This window comes from Hermetia illucens, chromosome 1, assembly GCF_905115235.1.
Source record: "Hermetia illucens chromosome 1, iHerIll2.2.curated.20191125, whole genome shotgun sequence".
Lineage (NCBI taxonomy): Eukaryota > Metazoa > Arthropoda > Insecta > Diptera > Stratiomyidae > Hermetia > Hermetia illucens.
Window position 1 is genome coordinate 211,154,956 of NC_051849.1, and position 14,617 is coordinate 211,169,572.

Genomic DNA, 14,617 nt, shown 5'->3' on the forward strand with positions numbered 1-14,617 from the left:
ACGGACGGTTTCTTCTATGCTTAGTGCTGGCAGCATTTGTCCGTCGTCTTCAGTTGGCGGGACCTCCAACTCACCGATCATCAAAATACTCAACCCATCGCTCCAATATGCCCATTCTGTCGGAAATCAGATTTGCCTCTTTGTCTCGGCATGATGAGCATCGAAGTGTGTAAGGCTTCATCCTGCTGACTTTGTTGGTAAAAGTTTCGCGCCTGGTGCGATTGCTCCCTGTACTTCTGGAGTTCACAGACCTGATGGCTGTCCCAGGCTTCCTTTTTCCGTCTGTGAAGTTGCTTCTCCGCTCGACGGAATTCGTGATAAGTCTCCGCGCGTGCCCGCGTTCTTTAAAAATGCAACATTACTCGGTATGTAGCATTCTTCCGTTCCTTAGCTAGCTTACATTCATTGTCAAACCAACCGTTCCGACTTTTCTTGCGGCTGGGGCCAAGTATCTTTGTAGCCGTATCAATGATAACGTTCTTCAGGTGGTTGTGAAGATCATTTGTTGATGGTTCATCTTCAGGATCTTTGTTAACTGCGGTTATTGCGGCATCCATTTCGCCCACCTATAAGGGCAAAATGGATGCAGAGAGCTGTGTTGTGAATGGCTTCGGTATTCACTCTCACCTGATTGTCAGAGGGGATTGTAGATGGTTTCGTAATTCGAGCTCAGAGCACTACGCCAACGAGATAGTGATCCGAGTCTATATTGGCCCCCTATATGTTCTGACATTCATCAAGGCTGAGAGGTGACGGCGTTCGATCAGCACGTGGTCAATTTGGTTTAAAGTGGTCCCGTCTGGAGAGGCCCACGTATGTTTGTGAACCGCTTTCCGCGCAAACCAGGTACTTCCAACAACCATTTCGTGCGATACTGCTAACTGAATATTCTGCAGTCCGTTATCATAGCCTATGTAAGCTATGTGGGCCGACGTATCGTCTGAATACGGGCTCCATCCCTACTTGACTGTTGAAATCTCCAAGTATAATTTTGATATTATACTTGGGATGGGCTTCGAGGGTCTACTCAAATGCCTCGTAGAAGGTATCCTTCTCCGACTCTGCAGTGTCTTCTGTAGGGGCGTGAACGTTTATGAGGCTTATATTTCTAAACTTGCCTCGCAAACACAAAGTGCATGGCCGTTCGCTTATATTTTCAAAGCCGATAACAGCTGGTTTCATATTTTAGCTAAGAAACCTACTCCGAGCACATGGTTTACTTAATGGCCGCCATAATAGATGGTGTAGCGGCTCTTCTCCAGGAAACCGGTCCCTGTCCATCGCATCTCTTGCAACGATGTTACATCAGCCTTATATTAGGACAGGGTATCGGCTAGCTACTCAGCAGCATTAGGTCTGTACAGGGAGCGCACATTCGGGTTTGGGAAAACGGTTTACTTTAAGATTTAAAAAATTGCTAGCATCTTGACGTCTGGTATGCCACGCAGGGTGACACCCATGTCATCCCACTTGATTTTTTTATTGCATACGAACCGTGTAACCGTGTATCAAAAGATTCCACGCCATTCAGATTGTGGCGAAGTTTCCATCCCCTTCTTCAAGCAGCTGGAAAAACTTTTCTAACATTATTCATGCACGTATTGGTAAAAACGCAGTGTATGTAATTTGTTCGTAATTATATTTGTCATAAATAAAAATTATACAAATAGGAAACTATATGAAAGTGACTTCTTCCGGTATTCGTTTCCTCATCATCTAGCTAATCTGACTTACGATGCTAAGCTATAATAAAATATTTCACTTCCTCAAATCAGGAATTGGTACACATACACTTGTACATCATTTATCATTTCAACAGAAAAATGATGAAGAACTTACTATGATAGTAATCAAAATTAACGGTAATTCATTCAATAATTCAATTTTTCTCATTTGCCCTAAATAAGATTAGAGTATGTAGTTTTACATTGACTACAAAAATGCCTTAAATTTATAACTGAACGGCTATCAGTGTAGGTCTCTGATATTTTTTTAAACACTTTGGAAATAGTGACTTTATAATAATTATTATTGCAAAAATCTTATCGATATAATCGCGTAAAATCCTTAAGAGCTACTGTCACAGCTTTCGTCGCATCAGCCCTGTAATGGGAAAGAAAAAGTTATGGAAAATGATTTCAATTTATTGATACAATGGTTTTTTGATTTATTTGAAATCATAATTGTAAGTTGAGTTTGTTTAGGCGGCTTTAAGATTTTGAAAAACATGTCATCAATGTTTGAATAATCAGACGATTAGCCGTTGATTGCCGTCCTGCGAATTAAGCCACCGATAAAACAGCGTGAGGAACGCACTGGCCCGTGACGCATTAAATGGTGGCGACTTGGTGAGAAGAAAGAAGAAACGATCTCACTCATACGATTGCCGACCATTACGAATGTGGAAGAATCGTAGAACCAAATGAAAGACACAGACACAAACAGACAAAGCGGCCTCTGCAACTCCCGAGTCACCAAGCCGGGTAAGCGGTACATCAACCGAAATACTTGGCTTTGGAATGATGATGTTGAAATGAAGGTCCGTGAAAAGAAACGCTTCTACCACAAATTCAAATTTCTCAACGATAAAACGCCTGCTAATTGACAAATTTATAAGAATACCAACCGGGAAGCAAAGAAAGCAGTTGCTGTCACCCGAGCGAACCATTACAAAAATCTTTACGATAAACTGGACACTCAGGATGGCGAGAGAGATCTGTAACGACTTGCCAAAAAGCCGTAAGGAACGTACACAGGATATCGAACACTTCTGTTGCGTTAATGACAAGAACGGTACTTTGCTTACCAACCGTCGAGCCGCAACGGATAGAGAATACTTCGAGCAGATTTCAACGGAAGAATTTGCTCGTCCTCCACTTTCACAATCATTGCCGACATTTGGACTAGTTCCACCTGTCAGCGCAACTGAAGTCCAGGAGACAATAGGAGGCCTGACGACATTGCATCTGAGCTCTGGAAAGCGAAGAACTGGAACCCAAACCTGTGGCTCAGTGAATTCGGGAAGGAAGAACACCATCTGACTGGCAAGAAAGTACCACTGTTCCAATATGGAAAAAGAAAGTTAGTCCAGCAGAATGTTCAAATTACCGTCCGATCCAATTACTTTCCCATACCATGAAGATTATTTGAATACATTCTTGACAACCGTATTCGCGAAATCGTTGAAATAACCGTGAATCTAGCCGGATTTGTCAAGAACTGCGGAACTACTGACGCAATACACGCTGCGCGGTTACTCATGAAGAAACACCGTGAGAAGCATCGCCCTCTTTACATTGCCTTTCTGGATCTAAAGAAAGCGTTTGACCGTGTACCACACGAACTTATCTGGTATGCTTTACGACAACACTTCGTGCCAGAAGAACTCGTGCGCTGGGTTCAATTGTTCTACCACGATCCGAAAAGTAAATTTCGAAGTATGGCGGGTGTATCAAAACCGCTTCGTGTCCCTGTTGGTGTTCATCAAGGAAGCGCCCTCTCGCCACTCCTCTTTGTTCTTGTTATGAACACCGTCACACGGGATATCCAACGTCCCGCGCCCTACACACTGCTTTATGCAGATGATGTTTTCCTAGCATCACATAGCAAAAATTATCTCGAGCAACTTGTTCAAAAATGGAATGATCGACTCATGCAACACGGTCTCAGATTGAATCTAAATAAAATTGAATTTTTGACGACTGATCCCCATGAAACAGGCACAATCATTGTCAGCGGCAGCGATCTGCCCAGAACTGAGCGATTTAAATACCTCGGATCAACGCTATCAGCCAATGGAAAACTGCGTTATGAAATTGCTTCACGCATTAACGCAATCTGGATGAAATGGCGATCCAGAACTGGTGTTCTTTGTGATCGACGTATCAACGAACGTCTCAAATCGAAAATTTACCGCAATGTCATCCGTCCTGTCGTCCTCTATAGTTCTGAGTGGTGGCCAACTATAAAAGACAATGAACGGCGTCTTCCAGTAATGGAGACGAAGATGTTGTGTTGGACTAGTTGCGTCACACGTTTTGATCACATCCGATATGAAGATATCCGCGAGAGAGGCGTCTTTGATGGTATGGTCATGCAATTCGTGCTAACGAAAATTCACTTGCCAAGATTCGTCTGAACATCGAAGTCAATGATAAACAACCAAAAGGCAGGCCCAAACAGCAGTGACTTGATACGCTAGATGGGGATTTGAAAGCCTCGAGATTGCACCCAGATCAGGCATTCGATAGAGCCAAATGGCGAAGCTGATCACGACGAGCCGACCCCGTTTGTGAACGGAACAAAGGCTGAAGAAAAAAAAGAAGAGGTGTATTGTGTTCTGGGGGGCTTAAAACATCTTTAAACTGTTTTAAGGTTTTGTTTTATGTTGTTTAATTCAGCCATGCAAGAGTTAGTTTATTTCTGACTAAAATTTGACAGATTTGACAGCCCGCCCACGCCTTAGTCTTCCAGTAGGCCTTCTGGCTGGCCGGGTGTCGCTCCACCTACAACATTCCAACCATTTCCAATGCTATCAGCCAATAGAGAACTGCGTTATGAAATTGCTTCACGCATTAACGCAACCTGGATGAAGTGGCGATCCACAACTGGTGTTCTTTGTGATCGACGTATCAACGAAGGTCTCAAATCGAAAATTTACCGCAATATTTTTACGTCTTGTCGTCCTCTATAGTTCTGAGTGTTGGCCAAAGACAATGAACGGCGTCTTGCGGTAATGAAGACGAAGATGTTGTGTTGGACTAGTTGCGTCACACGTTTTGATCACATCCGAAATGAAGATATCCGCGATCGTTATGGGGTTGCACCGATCGTGGAAAAATTGCGAGAGAGGCGTCTTTGATGGTATGGTCATGCAATTCGTGCTAACGAAAATTCACTTGCCAAGATTCGTCTGAACATCGAAGTCAATGATAAACAACCAAAAGGCAGGCCCAAACAGCAGTGACTTGATACGCTGGATGGAGATTTAAAAGCCTCGAGAGTGCACCCAAACCGGGCATTCAAAAGAGCCAAATGGTGAAACCGATCACGACGAGCCGACCCCGCTCTTGAACGGGACAAAGGCTGAAGAAAAAGAAGATCTGTGTCCAAAATCTACAGCGATTGAACTCTAAATTATAGGAGGAACAAAATATCCCTTATATAATCATTAATTCATCATTAAAAATATACTCACCCTAGGACTGCAGTGCTAAAGTCTTCAAGTTGTCCTTGTGTTGCCGTTACGCACCCGCCGCTATTCTTTTTCGGCAGAGCATCCAGCGCAGTCTGCAGATATCGTTCAAAGCCTTCTTTATCAACATTCTTCAGTTCAACCATTACTTCAGCCACATCCGGAAGCATGTATGAGTGTAAACAGAAAACGGAAGCATAGAGTAAATTCATCACCAGAGCTTCTCCATTTTGTTTGATGATTTGCAATGTTAAGTGTTGCGTCACTTCATCATATTTGTTCGACTTTCCACATTTCAATAAATTACAGAAGAATTTCATTACTGCGGAGTTTGCGTAGCGATGGTCTAAGGTACAAGCGAGCAAGGCGCATTGAATGATTGGAGTGACAAGTGGACTTTGAAGGAACGGAACCGGACAACCTTCGATGAACCTCGAGCATAACCGGAAGAAATCCTCTACGGTATCTGGATTGTTTTTCAGTCCATTTTCCACTTGTAACATGTTGAAGGTGGGCTCAATGAATGCTTGAAGCATTTCTAGCAGGCCAGTCGTGCAGTCATCATTTTTCGCAAATTCGTCTACCAAGATGCTACCCAAGTAGAGGAAGCAACTGTGGTGGTTGACAGCATACAAGCACACCATCTGCTTCACAAGTGGCTCGAGAAGGTGGGAAGCCTGCTTGCCAACCATACGAAATCCGTACCGCAGCAATCGACATGTTCGCTCCATAATCCGCGTGTCAGTTTGGTATTTATCTAGGACGTTAGATATGACAGGCCACGTTTCGGTCAAAATTTTTACAGTCGGATGGACTTCATTTGGCTGGACGTCAGGGTCTGTGTGTCGAATGATTGCGCACGCTCGGTCTAACCAATATATCGGATTGGTTCGATCCTCTTTTGACGTTACCGTCGAGCCACCTGCTTCAATCAATTGTATTAGTGGCGTAAATTGGAAGGTTATGATTTCACACATAGTGCTCTCCAACTGCGGCCTCGGTAAACGTGATATTATAATGGATATGCCTTTTAGTAAACCGATTGCCAACTCATTCGATATTTCGAAGCTGTCCAAACTTCGGGCGATTTCAACCAGCCCTGTTATGTGGCAGGTCATGTGTTGGCGACAAGTTGAACAAATCGAGGTGAGCGCTCGAGCAGCAGCCGATGCCAGACCATTTTTCTGTTGCAACGAATAAAGCAAGAAGTTCAGCACAGCTTGTAGCGATTGAGGATGCGCCTCGATCCATTCGCACAGTTCTCCAATAAGCAAAATCGATGTATACCGAAATGCTATGTGGGTGTTTTCAGGTAAATTTAAAATTGCCTCAACTACTTTCGGAACCACCTCATTTTCATCGCTGCAAAGAAAAATATGCATCACGTGTGGGTAAGAAACTTAAAAATGTCCGCTACTTACGGCAGGATATTTTTTGCAACGTTTTGCATTATGAATAAAGCGGACTCGCTACTTTCCCATGTGACGGACGGTTGCTGAAGAATGAGAAACATTTGTTTGAAACAATTTGTTGATCCTATAATGAACACTACGTCCTTGATAAGTTCAGAAACTTTTCTTCGGAAATCCTGCAAGAAAAAGAAAGGAAGTTGTACTGGATCCAGACGACAGCTTTACTGAATATGCTTACACTGAAGCTGTCGTCTTCCTCGATCAATCCCTCGTGATCTGGTTCCATTTGTGCGTGTCTAAATAATGCCCCGATCAGGCGTTCAATATGTGGTCTAAAGTGCACCGACAACTGGTCATCGTTTTTCTGGTACAACTCCTCGCTCAGGCAATACCACAAGTTAAAAGTGATCTCTGCGATCTCATAGTCGTAATGGCCAATGCATATGAGGACCAGATCCAGTACTTTGATGGAGTAATGAGGTGCCTCCTTTTCCGAGACCATCTTCGGAAGAAGCGATTCTCCTGGAATGACAGGCATTACTTCAGTCTCTCGTAGAAGATTTCATGAAACTTACCTAGCACCGTGAATATTCGACAGTAATTGACAGCCTTATCGATGTCCTCCAGTGCGACGCAGGCATGGTAGCAGCTCTCGAGGGATTGGATCCCATTGAATATCTGCAATTCCCACATCTGGTGGTTGGTGTATTGGTTGTTGTTCGATTCCAACGACTGGACAATCGTGCACAGGCAGTCGGTTGCTGCGTCGTGCAGTTTCTTAGACGTGCTATGGTTGTTCAAAAGCGCAAAGACTTGCTGCGTTATCACATTGTCGATTATATGGTGAAACGGTATCACGTTTATGGTCACCCACGCATTAAAGCACTTTATTATCTTATTCATGATGTTCAGATTCTGGCCAGCATACGTGTGCAGGCACATATTCAAGAAATCTAAGAGAGTTTTCGAGTTTGACTCCATTTCGCGGTGCACCTCATCGCGACGGTTGGCTCCGAGCCGCAAATATCTAGAATCCATCTCCTCAGGCAAGAACTGTAGAATTTCTAGGAGCGGCCAGATTGAGTCGGCGCTCGATGAAAGGTTTTCGATTAGTTGTGGGATTGGATTTTTCCAAGATGCCATCAGCAACATTAGATCAGCCACGGCCAAGCATAGCTGTGTCACAATAACCGCGTCAGTTTCATTTGTTATCTGCCCGATATGTGCTATCAATGAGTCTCGCAGCCTCTCATGAACATGCACAGGTAATTCGTGGAAACTATTCTGGATCTTGTTGCGAATGGTTTGGGCGGCGAAGTAGCAGGACTGCATGTCACGTTTCTGTTGAAGCAATTCGTCCGCAATACTCCACGAATATATCTAAATGGTAAACAGAATTGGGTTACGAAATTGTCGGAGGGAAAGTGAGGTTATTGACTTCAAAATATTGCTCTACTTACAGACTTTTGAAATTCTTCCAACCATTTTGCCGCTTCCTGCTTCTTCTTGGCATCTGGATTATTATAGAGGGAGCATATCCCTTGATAAACTACTTCTGATGTTGGTTCCAACTCCATCGCGAAACCTTTCAGTCTTATTTGCACGATTTTTCGATGCCGTCCCTATTTTTCTTCTGGCAATTGAACAAAACGCTTCGTCCTACTATTGCAACGTTGCTTCCAATTGGAGATTCACATTTATATCGTTAATATGCAATTATTGCCACTTGTAAATTTTACGTTCCAACATTTTTGCTTTCTTGACTAAAATAGGCCAACAAAATGTAATCCGAGTAATGTAATTTTTGTGCTTTAGTGGAATATATTTACAAAAAAATACCGTCGTCGACTTGCTATGTACTCAGCTGTCAAATTGACGAGCCGCTGCAAATATATTACAGTTGTCACTGACTTCAACAGAAAATCAGTTGTATGGATGGTGAGTAGATGTTCGAAGATAGATTTGAATTTTATAAACGAAAACAGAACAAATATACTGGCTTAAAAAATTTATTTGTTTTGCAGTTTTTTGATGATGATATAAGGGCAATGATTTCTTACTTACCTCCTTACAATTTGGACTTCAAATTCATTACTTTTCTTCGAACTCATATATGCTTGTTAACATTATAATCGATTATAATCGATTTCAACTGCCACGCTTAACTAAATTGAAAAAAAAATTGTCCAATGCACTATGTATCCACTTTTATTTAACACTTAAAGTATAAAACAAAATAACGTCATAGACACTATTTTAAATATTGAAGGATGGAGAAAGTTTTGAATTGACGTCCATTCCGCTGTTTCCCATCGATGCAGAAGTTACTTAGTCTCATAGTCCCTCATGGTTTTCACAGCTCTAGTGAAACTAAGCAGGTATCAGTGTAAGCTCTGAGAAGCCCATTAGGAATGTGGTGTGACGTTTTGATGCAACAAATTGATGGCTGTTGGAAGAGTAATCGGCGCAGAATCCAATCGACTGAGACCTGCAGAGTCAGCCTATAGAATTTATTAAGGAAAACAGCTCCCAATCTTGCGACTAGAGATCTCTTTGAGGTTCCCAAAGACTTATTTAGCTAGTGTCCCAAGCTTGTCTCTAGCTAGAGCTGAGCAGCCACAACATATTTGCCTGAGGATTTCTCCTTTCTTTCTGTAACTTTCAGTACCTCCAGGGGCAGATTTGATAACCTGAAACGACTCGGGTGAATGGGTTGCATACCTTTCAGTCAAGGTTTTGACCAACAATCCTTCTCTTTGGAGGGGAAATGCTTGTGGACTAGCATTTACAGGGTCTAACCAAAAGATCCCATCCAGGACTTTCAACTGTTTAAGAAAGGATGTTCCTTGGTTATAATTTTACTGAATCTCGCAGACATGTTCCGTTTCCCGGCAGTCTTAATCGCTAATTTGTACCCCTTCAGGCGGTCCTTGCATGGGTACCAGTATTTGAGTCTGTAGCCGATGTTGAAGTCTTTTCTGGTCAGTTTTTTTCAGGTTGGAAAGATTCTCATTCCACCACGGTGGCAATATTTTTTTGCTGCAGTTTGCAGAACGTTTTATATACTTTAACAGCGAATTGAAGTAATAAAAACTTGTTGTTTCTTTTTCATTGGTGTGGATATTTATTCTTGCAAATACCGATATTTCGGGAACCACTTGTTCCTTTCATCACTTCTAACAATTAATTAATCGTTGGAAACACCGCATAATTTCACTCACTTTAACAGCGGTTTCAAATCCCCTTTTCAGAGCCCCAATCTTTGACTCTAGTTTGTCTGTAAGGTAGGAGATCTCTGAAGCGAGATTTAGATTGAAAAGTATCCAACTGTGATCTGAAAAGGATCTTTGGTCAGACGCGATCCAATTCTTCGCCCTAAAAGTCGCATTTTCAGTTAGTACTTTTTTCTCCCTAAGGTATACTGTCCCTATTAATCACAGAGAGGATTGTGTTAATAATGAACAATTCCGAATACCAGAAGCTGGACGCTTCAGATATAAAGATTTTGTGTTCATCTTGTGTGAGAAATACCCTATTCATATGAGCTCACCTTATATGACGATGATGCAAGAGGATCGAGACTACTGGAGTATCTGGTAGGAGCGGATCTGCAGATCCTTAAGTTGGGTAATGAACCCACTTTCTTCAAGGTGGTCAGGCGGGAGGTCATCGACATCACGGTGGCATCCCTTGACATTGCGGCTCTGGTCGGATAGTGGAAAGTATCAAACGATATCACACTCTTAATCACAGACGCATCGATTTCGTAATGGACATAGATCCACTCACTCCATTTTGGAATCTGCGGAAGACAGATTGGGCGATGTATAAAATCGAACTGAGCGCCCGAGTCACGATCCCTGGGAGGCGCATCAAACCTATTGCTGGTATTGAGAAGACATCCCAGATGATCACAGTTAGCATAAGAGAAGCTTTCGAAGAAAGCGGTTCACTCAAGACGAAAAAGAAGGGTAAAACACCATGGTGGAACCAGAGGGGAACGACAACGATGCTTCATTCAGTCGCTGGCTGGAATCGTTACAAAGAGGCACAGAGAGAGAGACTAATTTTCTAGAGGCAACCTCAAAGGTAAAACGGATCCTTGTTAAAGACCGTAGCCAGAAGCTGGGTTATTTAAGTTTACAGAGTGGGAGGTATACAGAAAGCGATGAAGAAACGCAAACCATTTATTTGAAGTGCATTTTCCAGGCAGCATCCAAAATTTCATTTCGGGGCCGACAGATGCATACAGCCCTCAACCGAGAGACTGGAATTTGGCATGCAAAATAGTATCACTAAATGGGCATTTAACTCGTTCCGTAGATACAAGTCTGCAGGTCCGGGTGACATCATTTCTGCGCTAATAATAGAGGGAATGAATCCCCTAGGTCTACAGATTCGGAATATATATCGTGCATGCCTATCATATGCATATATTCCAATTAACTGGCGCGTTGTGAAGGTGATATTTATTCCTAATCGAAGGAAACCCACCTACACGGACGCAAAAAGCTTCCGACTTATCAGTCTAACGTCCTTTCTCCTAAAAGAACTAGAAAGACAAGTAGATCAGTTGATATAGGATACACACATTCCTAAGTGGCTACTTCACCATAGGCATCACATTTACCAGAAAGGTAAAAGTAAATTTAAAAGGCTATGTTCGGAAAAGAATACGTCTTTGGCGAATTAATGGACATCGAAGGTGCATTCGCGGCAATTTGTGATGCAGCAAGACAGCATGGAACCGAACCGCTGTTAATCAGTTGGATCCTTCACATGCTAGGGTGGAGAAAAATTCATTTAGGGGCTGCCCACAGGGAGGGTTCTCTCTCCTCGGTTATGGCTGCTGGTAATGGATACCCACTTTATCAGGGGCGGAGATCCAGCTGGCACAAACAGTTAAGTATTTAGGAGTATATTTCGACTCCAAGTTAACGTGGAAGGATCACATTCGGCAACAATATCAGAAATCGTGCAGATTGTTCTGGTGCTGTAGGACTGCGATAGGTAAGACCTGGGGACTTTCACTAAAAGGAAGCTGCTAACGCAGATTTAGAGGCTTAGTAGCCTAAGTTTTACTGGAGCAGTGAGTACGCCGACTGCTGCACATGAAGCTATACTAAATTTACCTTCAATTCACTAGGAGGTGAAACGGAAAGCAGCTAACGACGCATATTGACTTGATACCATTAGTCATGCGTCTATCTGGAAATTTCTTGACAAAAAAACCGGTTGCATTGATGCCGGACGATCATATGGTTTCCACATTCGTCTTTGAAAGGACATACATTATCGTAATCACCAAAAGAGAAGAATGTTCGATAAATGGCCATGAGTCTTTTCAGATTACAGACTTAATAGTCTTCACCAGCCTGACTCTTCGAAAAAATTACGACCATATTCCAGGCGGACATATATGCCAACTCATTGGTAGCAGAAGAATGCCTGCGAAAAAAATGGAGGGGCCGCACCATTTGAATCTGTTCTAACAATCAGGCAGTATTATCAGCTCTAAACAGCAACGACATATCAAGCCAGTTGGTGTGAAGTTGTCATCAGGTGCTGCTGAAACTTGGCCGACTGAACGAAACATTCTTGATGTGGGTGCTGAGGCTGACAGATTGGCTCGCCGGGGGTCTGGATCCACAATGGTAGGGCCACAACCAGCTTTTGGCATCCGGCCATCCACTGTCAAATCTATTCTGTAGGGTGAAATTGCAAGGATTCACGCAGCCGGGTGGAGAAATTTGAACTTTGAAAATCCTTGTGAAAGAATCTGGGGTCGCTAGAGCGGTGAGGAGGAGGAGGAGACGGCCCTGCACTTTTTATGCAGCTGCCCGGCCTCCTCAGATCTCAGACGAAGACAACTTGGCGAGGTTTTCTTCAATGAAGAATCTGCACACTCTCTGCATCTGGAGAATGTGCTCAGATTCGCTAAAACCTGCGAACGCTGTAGGCGGGAAGCCACTGAATAGGCGGTTTACGAGGATAGTACAGTGGGCTGCGGGTCCCCCCAGTAAACTAAACTAACTAACTAACTTCTATCGAATGAAGGAAATACCGTGTTCCCAAAAAGTAAAGAAAGGTTTTTTTCTGTAATTAGTTTATTCATATTCATCCAAACTAATTGCAGAAAGTTTTTTTATTTACGAATAATGCTATTGTATATTGTCGAACATCATTCCTAGTCAAGGAACCAATATTTAAGTTCAATTCCATCTTACCCTCTGAATCGATCAAAATCTCGATTTCTTAAAATAAGGGAAATGGATAATATGTTATGTTTATTTGCTGGTCATGTTTCTTTCGGCACCTTAGAGGGCATATATTTAATTTATTCTTTAAAAAATATTGAAAAAATACCTTTGGTGACGGAAGTTATCTGAATTATAGGATACTTTTTTTCTATAGGTGCTGCTTCCACGTCAGATGGTTTTATATCATTTTTCGGCAAATTACCCAAAATCGATCCCCTCGGAGTTATCACATTTGACGGTGGAAGATTTGAATTCTCTTGACTTCCAACATCCGCAGATCGTTGATCTGCATTTAAAGCGTTATATTGGTCCATCATTTCTAGGATATTTGGCGTGGGTGAAACACGGGTAATGTGCTTCCCCTACAGTGTATTATGCCCATAAAACAGTTAAAAAAATTTTGGTTTGCGAAACTCACTTTAAATCTTTACCTTTATCCAAGCCGAATGCAACATTTCTTGAGCTGTAATGCGATGAGCTGGATTCATTTGAAGACACTTATGTATCAATTGAGCAGCAGGTTTGGAGCATTTTAAATGATCGTAGTCAATATAGGTCGTTGAGATCACCTCACGCAACTTGCTGGAATTTCGAATCTGGAAAGGGAACTCCCCTTCGAATAGCAAAAACATTATGACGCCCAGTGACCAAATATCACATTGCTCACTGTAGGATTTCATCTCCATTTCTGGAGCCATGTACAATGGAGTTCCACAAAACTCGTTGAGCATATTACCGTACCCTATACCACTTTTATACGTACTTACACCAAAGTCACACAATTTCACAAACCATGCATCATTAGTATTCTCGGGGTTGTCTCCGATTAGAATATTCTCCAATTTCAGATCCCGATGAACAATAGAATTCGAATGGAGGTAGGCAACAGCTGAAGTCAAATATTGCATTATTTTTTGAACAGTTGGTTCGTTTAGGTATCCTTCCTGTTTGAATACTTTAGATAGCTCCCGAGGGCAGTATTCAAAGACCAAACATATTTTCTTCTTCGACTCGTATACGGCTTCAAGGCTAACAATATTTGGATGATCAACGGCAGTTAGAATCTTGATTTCTTGGTAGTATTTACTCTTATATGGCTGCAATATATATCCCACACTTTAATGCAATTTCTCTTTTTTCTTTGAAACAGATTTCTTACAGATTCTAATTTAGATCCAATTTTCAGAGCTTTTGCTTTATCTGAACGTATGTGAATGGCTCTATAGACGGTACCGAAGGATCCCCCTCCAACGATTTCAATGATATTAAAAATATCCGAGAGGTCGCTTATTTTACTTAATTGATTCCTGCTTACGATTTTCATGGTTAAATCAACGACGAATAAATAAAACCTTTATCTATATAAACACAAGATACACGTCTAAATCGGTTTATAAATTGATTAAAGTAGAACTGACTACTTTTTTATTGTGAGTTTTGAACCTGATCTGATTTAGTGACAAATAATCACTATCACTTCAAAGATGAGGATGACCAAGTTGATTGAGCGTTACGCTGGGTTCGAACCCCGGTTCGCCATGTATGTTTGTATTCGTTTTCGTGGTGTCCCGCTGCTGGAGGTTTACCACTTGTACAGCGTAAAGTTTGAAGTTTTTGTCTGGAGATTAAGGAATTCTAAGTCCGCATCCACTTGATGTCGGACCGGACCAAGTGGAGAGCAACTTTCTCCCACTCTTTATGCTCCACTGACTCCTCTTTTTGTGTTTAACAATCCAAGTTCCAAAATTAAA

General features: G+C 42.2%; 2 protein-coding genes across 2 annotated transcripts; both read right to left on the minus strand.

Moving 5' to 3' along the window:
- Window positions 1–1,620: 1,620 nt before the first annotated feature.
- On the minus strand, window positions 1,621–8,481 carry LOC119656446 (transportin-3). The gene is made up of 7 exons (XM_038062801.1): window positions 8,446–8,481; window positions 8,067–8,369; window positions 7,182–7,986; window positions 6,845–7,128; window positions 6,616–6,782; window positions 5,198–6,556; window positions 1,621–2,103 (listed from the first exon to the last, which is right to left on the minus strand). The coding sequence occupies exons 2-7, from the start codon at window positions 8,181–8,183 to the stop codon at window positions 2,043–2,045; spliced, it is 2,793 nt and encodes a 930-aa protein (XP_037918729.1). The 5' UTR covers window positions 8,184–8,369; window positions 8,446–8,481; the 3' UTR covers window positions 1,621–2,042.
- A 4,273-nt stretch (window positions 8,482–12,754) lies between these two features.
- LOC119656462 (serine/threonine-protein kinase 33-like) lies at window positions 12,755–14,364 on the minus strand. The gene is made up of 4 exons (XM_038062802.1): window positions 14,026–14,364; window positions 13,298–13,963; window positions 12,973–13,228; window positions 12,755–12,922 (listed from the first exon to the last, which is right to left on the minus strand). The coding sequence occupies exons 1-4, from the start codon at window positions 14,188–14,190 to the stop codon at window positions 12,894–12,896; spliced, it is 1,116 nt and encodes a 371-aa protein (XP_037918730.1). The 5' UTR covers window positions 14,191–14,364; the 3' UTR covers window positions 12,755–12,893.
- Between the last annotated feature and the right edge of the window lie 253 nt (window positions 14,365–14,617).